The 8,885-nt window shown below is 39.2% G+C and overlaps 1 protein-coding gene across 1 annotated transcript in view; it reads right to left on the bottom strand.

Annotated features, from left to right (window-relative positions):
- Positions 1-786: 786 nt before the first annotated feature.
- The window catches only part of LOC126202974 (glycogen [starch] synthase), a 143,080-nt gene continuing 134,981 nt past the window's right edge, over positions 787-8,885 (bottom strand). Inside the window, exon 13 of the mRNA XM_049937115.1 lies at positions 787-2,703. Within this exon, the coding sequence (XP_049793072.1) occupies positions 2,665-2,703 (39 nt within the window). The 3' untranslated portion in view covers positions 787-2,664. The remainder of the gene's footprint in view (positions 2,704-8,885) is intronic.

The raw sequence follows: 8,885 nt of genomic DNA, 5'->3' as shown, positions 1-8,885 counted from the left end.
ATGAGTAGAAGGAGTTGTCATCTAGAAATTCTTTTAATTTATTTTTAAATGTTAGTTGGCTATCTGTCACGCTTTTGATGCTGTTTGGTAGGTGACCAAAGACTTTTTTGGCAGCATAATTTACCCCTTTCTGTGCCAAAGTCAGATTTAACCCTGCATAGTGAAGATCATCCTTTCTCCTGGTGTTATAGCTATGCACACTGCTCTTACTTTTGAACTGGGCTGGATTATTACCAGCAAATTTCATAAGTGAATACATATACTGTGAGGATCCCTAGATATGAAGAATAATTAACATTTGTACTGATTTATCATGAATGCCTCACAATGTTTTTGATCCCATTCAGCAGACTTACTGTGGCACTTAATGTAAAGGTTGGTGACACAGTATGTCATGTTCTAATTGCAGTGGTAAATACACTGCAAGTTAGTCTGAACACTGATACAACTTTTGCAATAATGGTTCCCTGACCACTATCTTTAATTTTTGCTGACATCCCTAAGTGACCTTACTTTGTCTCACGTATTCAAAGAAAACATATACCATACTTAGACTGAACAAAAACAACAAGCCAAAATTGTATTGTCCAACATAGTTTCTGGAATGGGATAATGATATATTCCCACAATGTAATTGAAACCCTACAAGAAGGACCACTGATGATACGATAGCATATAATAGGGACTAGTATTCTACAAGAATGTGTACTGCGATCAGTTGAATCTTTAATACATTCTGATTACACACAATAGCCTGAAAAACAAGCAAATATTTCATGCATGTGAGGACATCTGTACTGTATGAGCTAAATACAATGATGAATGAAAATGTGCCACAATTTTCTTGTAAATATGTATATCAAGTTTCTTTTAAATACACAAAAATGTGATTCACTATAACTTTGAATAAACTCTGGATAGATAAAACATGAAGATGCCCAAAAATTAAATTTTCAGATCTTTTAACAGTTGTCATGTTACAATTACACTTTAAACACCAAACCAGCAGTATAAAATATAACTTATTTCTCAGCACACACTAAGGCTTTATGAGAATTACATTTTCCAGGAACTACCAAATGTTTAACTTTACGAAAGGTATTCTAATATTGAACAATTGGAAGTCCAGGTTGTAATATCAACAATATTATGAAAAGAATAGATTGCTACTCAACATTAAGATGATTTGCAGAGAGGCACAATGAAAAGACTGTTACACACTGAGCCTTCACCCAACATGTTCTTCAGAAAACAAAACACACACATTCATGCAAACATGCACATATGACCACTGTCTCCAGTCAAAATGTCACAGCACACAAAGATAGCAGTTGGGCACATGTGCATGTGCGTGTGCTTATGTGAAGGTGTGCATCTTCTTTTCTGAAGAAGCAATCTGTCTTTCTCATAATACTGTGGATAATCCTATTATTGTGTAGGAATATCTATTTTCTTTTTCTCAAACCTCCCAGTTGACAAGAAAACTACAATCTTAAATGGTAAAATGTAAGTATATTTTGCTAATAAAAAACACAAAATAAAATGGGAGATTTTCTTAGCTGCTAAGAAGTCTGAATATTAAAAATAAAATTTAACAACAGACCATCACAGTAAAACAGTTAATATTGTACTTTTGTTCCCTAAAATTAAGAAGTATTCATTTAAACTTCACACAAGCAAAGGAATTCTGCACTATTTCCTTCAAGATACATGCACACTTACAAATGATATGTACTTAAATATCTTCAACATTGACATCCATATTCCATTTTTATAGTTTAAATTACAACATGTAACCATTAAGCATCCATCAAGACAGTGCATTCAAATCTCCCATACACTAATAACCTCTTTTGGCACAATATGGCAGTAACAAAAACACACACATTTTTGCCAGTAATGTAGTTAATGTTTATGTGCATTAAACTGAACACAATACCCTGACTAAGTGTGATCCACAACATGTTGAAAGAACTGAACATATCATCTGCCTTTAAAACGGATTTAGCACACAAGTCTAAAGTGAAATATGGAGCAGAGCTACATTACACTAATTACAATGAGAATGCATCTACAGCAGTTTGAAATAACACTAATATCACTGTTGAAATTTAGATCTCCTTTTACCATTTTGGTGTAACAGCACTAAAAGCTTACTGAAATTGATCAACATGCAATAAAGTAAAATATCTGAAATTGCCAAGACAATGTGTATTACTTTAAACAAAGGAACAAAAAGAATTTTGCTGTTATTTGGAATCCTCCAAAATTGAGTACCATAATTACAAATATTGAAAATTTTAAGTGTAATTTGGAACCATCACTGCCATATTCCAGAGACTGCAGCACAGTTCCTTTTACCGTTGTTGCTAAACACTCTCTATAAAAGAGAAGAAGTCAATACTATGTAGCAATAAATTACACTGGATAGTACTGAGCAGATTAATAAGAATAAGACACACACTTACAAAAATATATTCACTGAAAAATCTGTCTAAAAGATCTGGTACAATAAGAAAATAGAATTAGCCCTACCTATTGCAAAGTAAAAGTATTACATTTTGATTTTTAATCACCTAGTTTAAACATTTAAGATTCTAACAACAGAACACACGACAAATGATTTGTTATTCTCTTCTTTGCATGCAGCGACTTCTTTGTTCTTCATCTGCTAACATGGTTTACAGCATTGAGTTCTTGAAGCTGTGAAGAGAAACAATACTTACATGAGATACAGTGTTACTTGCCAGAGCACATTAAATGTCATGTTGATAATGTGGTGGAGTTTGAGACTGAATTAAAAAACTTTATGTCGATCAACTCCTCATACTCCATTGACAAGAGTTCTTATAAATTTTTTGGTGTATTTTACATGATGCATAGTACATGCATTCCTCTTCTTTGGAAGTGTGTGCATACCTCTTGAGAAGAATTTTTGTTTGTGGATGTGGCCATTAGTGCACTACAGTTTTCATCTTTATAGTTTCTGAAATGCTTGCTCTCAGTGCTTTTTTGAGATGTCTGAATATATAAAAGTCACTTGGGGTGCAGTCTGGTGAATACGAAAGTTGTTTAAGATGTTAAAATTTCATACTCTGTATTATTACTATGGTTGAACAGGCAGTGTGGGAATGAACATTGTCATGTTGCAATGGAACACCTCCTGTCGGAAGTAGTCATCATTTACTCCTGACTGCAGGTCAAATTTGGTTGCATAGCGGGTGTGAGTATCAATTATGGCCACTGTTAATTCTCTCTCACTGTAATACTTCAAAACTACACATTTTGCACCCTGAAAGGGGGTGCACACTACTGTTCCTGCCATAGTCAAGTGCAGTTCTGTCCCTGAATCCATTACCTTTGACCTGGAAATGATACAAACATACCTACCAAACTTTAAAAACCAAAAACTCAGGGTATTTAGTTTTAAAAATTAGGAGGTTCAAATGATCAAAAAACTACTGCTCCTTTTCAGTGTAAATGTGAGACAACTGATGTGAATCTGTGCCTATGACATCACAAAGCTATATAACTTCTATAAAACACAGTGGCTCCTATCAGGTCACGAAAGAGCCGCTGTTTACGTGGCGAGAAACCAGGGTTCGAGCCATATTCAACAGATTCGAATCTATCACGGACAGAAGAAGAAGAGGACCTTACAATGACAGCAACTGTGTGCCACCACATGAGACATCATCTCTCTGGTGACGATGGCCAAGATCCAAACAAGTAGCTGAAGGTATATGAGCATATAGCCAAATTTAACAAATGGGATGACATCGTATGTTTGGCTAATGTATTTTTCTACTTGGAGGGCACTGCCAAGCAATCGTATGAGAACAACGAGGAGAAGTTCACAAGGTGGGAAGTATTCCAGGCAGAGTTGCAAGTATTTTGGCGACACACGACGACAGAAGTGCAAGGCTGAAGATAAATTAAAGTGCAGGGCACAGCATCCAGGAAAAACTACAGTATCCTACATTCAAGACGTCTTGGAGCTGTGTAAAATAGTGGACCCCAGAATGAAGGAGGAAGATAAGGTTGCACATCTCATGAAAGGTGTTGCTGAGGACATGTATCAAGCCCTACTCCTGAAGGAGGTTTCGACAGCAGACGACTTCATAAAATGGTTCCAGTATATCAAGACTTTGTTGGTTGATAGATCTTAAGGATCCAACAGGATGACTCGCCAAGTGGGCACTACATCTTCAAGAGTATGACTTTACTATAATGTACAAAAGTGGAAGAAAACATCAAGATGCCAACTATCTCTCAAGGAACCCTGTGCAAGACCATCAAGATTTTGATGAAGATAGTGACTGTCTCGCTGCACTCCACGATCTCTCTGCTGAGCAGGAGGAGGACACCAAGATATCTCAAATTATGCTTGCCTTACATCAGTCAGAGGATGTGTTAAGATAGTTAATGGAGTACTTTGCAAGTAAAACTTTGATCCGTTTGGAAAGAGGTGGCTACCAGTGATTCCTAAACACATAGATGTTCTACAGGAATTCCATGACACACCTGAAGCCAGACATTTAGGATTTATTAAGACATACGATAGGATCTGCAAGAGGTTTCTCTGGCTAGGTTTATTTAGGATTGTCCATCACTATGTGTCGCACTGTTGAGAGTGCCAGAGGTGAAAGGCAGTCCCTTGGAAACCACCTGGCTGACTCATTCCAATTCCAGCAGCCGAAACACCTTTGGGATTGACCTCATGCTAATGGCAATAAATGGATTATTGTTTGCACTGATTATCTGACATGCTACGCCATTATAAAAGCCGTGAAAACAGCAAAAGCATTTGAGGTAGCCAAATTCAGCGTGGAAGACATTGTATTAAAACATTGTGCCCTAAGGTCATTAATTACAGATTGAGGGAAAGTTTTTCAATCTAATCTTGTGATAGAGATAAACCGTCTGTGCAACATTGCTCATTACAGGTGACTGCCTACCATCTGCAAACTAACGGACTTAGTGAATGCTTTAATAAGACCTTGGTTGACATGCTATCAATATTCTTCAATGTTGAGCAGAGCAACTGGGATGAGATGCTACCTTTCGTAATGTTTGCCTACAACATCGCCAAACTAGACACCACGATTTATGCCATTTTTCCTGGTGCATGGGCGTAAGCTGCCGCCAACGATGAACACTGCGTTTCCGTTACATCCTGATGACGTGGATGATGACTACATTGACCAGGTGTTAATGAGAGCTGAGGAAGCTTGGCAGTGAGCTCCACTCCACACGCTGCAGGCTCAAGAAAACGATCGCCGAAGGTATGATGCAAGCCACTGCCCTGTTGTTTACCAGCCTGGTGACCTCATCTGGATCTTCACTCCTGTTTGCAAGGTTGGTCTCTCTGAGAAGCTCCTCAGGCACTGTTTTGGACCTTATAAGGTTGTAAAACAGTAGTCTGATGATACTTACAAACTTGAAGATTTCGACCTCGACACAAAACAATGAAAGATCAGAGATACGGTCCACGTCCTTCGAATGAAGCCCTATAAGGATCCTGCAACCCAGGGTAAATTCGAAGCTCCAGCAACAGGCAACAAGTGGAAAGGTGATGGAAAGCGTAGCGGCAAAGGAAGTTCTAAGAAGATCAGTCATCAGGGGTCAGAGTATGCAGGACCGATGACTCGATCCCAGACTAGGACGACGTGACACCAAGACACTGTTCTCTTAAGGAGGGAGCAATGTCACAGAAGAAGCTAAGCAGCACAGTCACCACGGTGTAGTGATTATGATATTAGACTGTTTCATGGAGGGTCGTGAATTCAAAACTCACTTTAATTGTAAAATATTACTTTCTATATTTGGTTTGAGTACATTCTAGAAGTATCCACAAATATCAAGAATCATTTTCCTGGAATTTTCTGTAACTGTATGTATACCGTACGTGTTCTGGCCAGAAGCAATTCACTCCGCGCTCTTGTATGTGCAAGTGCTGAATAAACCTTCGTTAAGCGAAGTGAGTTTGTCATTCATCTAATTACACCTTCTTCTACATGACAAACACACACACACACACACACACACACACACACACACACACACACACACACCTTGTCCTATAGTCCTCTAATAATAAATTTGCCCTTAGACTGAAGAATTTTCTGCTATTAACATCATGCAGCCTTTTCCACATCCCATACATCATCTCTGCGTAGATTACATCTGCATTCAACAGGAAAGAAATATCCTTCCATCTTTCCTTAATGGATACTCTTGCATTCTAAATAGAAACATTGAGTGTTAAACATGTGTGATGCTCTAACTCACATGAAGAGTATTATGAAGTGTTCCAAGCGATTTATTTACAATGTGTGTGCTGTTTGCATTTCAACACCATATACAGTGCCTTGGACAACCATAAGGATTACCACAAAATTTATCCTCATCCACAGAAACACAAGTAAGTGTGTAAAACTATTTCATCTTTTATCTAAATAAATGCAGGCACATGAGCATTTTTTATTACCAAAGTAACATGTAAAGTGGCTCTAAATATTCAGATCATATGCGGCTAATTAGAACATCAATGTACAGTAGAACCATGTTTTAATGTTTATGCATCTTACATTTTCCCACTTTTTATGTTGTTTTTTGTTGGTCCCAACAGAAGTCCAATTCTCTCAATGCAATCCTTCCCCACCGTTAACAATTTTGCATTACATTTCCCACATTTTCAGTTTTCTTCGACACTATCATGAACTTTAAAATTGATTTTCATACATATTTCTGCAAGACATCCATTATATTCCTGTTCAAAGTCAGCCTTGGAAGAAAGCAGAAAACACAGATTATATGCAAAGTTCTTGCTCATGTAATTGTTAGCACAGTTAGCAAGATTTTTCATTGTCAACGTGGTGTGTCAAGACCACCTGTATTACAGGTTCACAGCATTTGAAAGGGTGGACAAGTATGCCAAGTCACTGACTCAATGATAATCGTGATTCGTCGGTAGTGACTGTAATTGCAACCTTCCTTCTGCTCATTTCATTGTATTACAACAGCTTCATTTCACAGTCATTTATACAAATAAACTCTCTTTTGAAGATGGCCTTCTCTGTAATGGGCTTTCATGAATCACATTCATTCATAACAATGTTGCACCTTTTTGGGTCAAATATGGGTTTTTACTGTAATTGCAAATGTTAGCCATCTGAAGAAGGGCACTGAAATACAGCATTTTTTGTGGCATTTTCATGCAATTACAAATGAAAAATTAAAATATTTTATTTTTAATAAAAGTTACAATTCAATATTTGTTAATTACCATTTACATTTGAATTTGTAAACAGAAGTAAAAGAAAAATGCAACTAGTGAAAATAAAACCAAGAACCTCATGAATATAAGAGACACACACACACACACACACACACACACACACACACACACACACACACACACACACACTATGCATTCAGCATCCAGTAGTGCTCCTACAGGCCAACCGCATGCCACCCTCCACCTCGAAAAACTATCCAATCTCCTGGTTTCCCACCTCCGGAAAGGTAACTCACTCACCCTCCACAACCTTTCCAGCAAACCTCAACCTCCTCTCATTGCACACAAACCCAGTCTCTCCCATCTACTCAATCTCCCACTTCCAGCTCCACTCCCTCCAAAACCTCAAAATTCCAATCAACACAATCTGGAACCACAACACCCTAATTCAGTAGTTAACCTTTCCTCCAAACCTCTCTCCCAATCCAAAACCTCTGTCCTATCCAAAGGCCTCACCTTCAGCCCCACTCCCAGTTTCAACCAAACAGCCCTCATCAAATATCACTTTGCCACGAAGAAAAATGATCCTAAACCTACTCCTAATGATCCAACTCCCCAAGACACTACCCAAATTGAACCCTGCCTGGAACAGTTCCGTCCTCCATCACAGCGGGACCCACCTCCTCTTCCTCAAAATCACCCTCTCCAAACCTTCCAGGAATTTCTGACTTCCAGCCTTGCCTCTCAATCCTTCTTAAAAAACCTTAATCCTACTCCCAACATCACTGCTGAAGCCCAGGCTATCCGTGATCCGAAGGCTGACCGATCCATCGTCATTCTTCCGGTGGACAAGGGTTCCACGACCGTGGTACTTGATCGTCGGGAGTATGTGGCTGAGGGACTGCGTCAGCTTTCACACAACACCACATACAAAGTTTGCCAAGGTAATCCCATTCCTGATGTCCAGGCGGAGCTTCAAGGAATCCTCAGAATCTTAGGCCCCTTACAAAACCTTTCACCTGACTCCATCAACCTCCTGACCCCACCGACACCCCGCACCCCTACCTTCTACCTTCTTCCTAAAATTCACAAACCCAATCATCCCGGCCGCCCCATTGTAGCTGGTTACCAAGCCCCCACAGAACGTATCTCTGCCTACGTTGATCAACACCTTCAACCCATTACATGCAGTCTCCCATCGTTCATCAAAGAAACCAACCACTTTCTCAAACACCTGGAATCCTTACCCAATCTGTTACCCCCGGAAACCATCCTTGTAACCATTGATGCCACTTCCTTATACACAAATATTCCACACGTCCAGGGCCTTGCTGCGATGGAGCACTTCCTTTCACGCCGATCACCTGCCACCCTACCTAAAACCTCTTTCCTCATTACCTTAGCCAGCTTCATCCTGACTCACAACTTCTTCACTTTCGAAGGCCAGACATACCAACAATTAAAGGGAACAGCCATTGGTACCAGGATGGCCCCCTCGTATGCCAACCTATTTATGGGTCACTTAGAGGAAGCCTTCTTGGTTACCCAGGCCTGCAAACCCAAAGTTTGGTACAGATTTATTGATGACATCTTCATGATCTGGTCTCACAGTGAAGAAGAACTCCAGAATTTCCTCTCCAACCTC

Source organism: Schistocerca nitens, chromosome 9 (assembly GCF_023898315.1).
Source record: "Schistocerca nitens isolate TAMUIC-IGC-003100 chromosome 9, iqSchNite1.1, whole genome shotgun sequence".
In the NCBI taxonomy this organism is placed as follows: Eukaryota; Metazoa; Arthropoda; class Insecta; order Orthoptera; family Acrididae; genus Schistocerca; species Schistocerca nitens.
The sequence above is the reverse complement of the archived record's forward strand: the minus strand, read 5'-3'. Positions and strand labels throughout refer to the sequence as shown.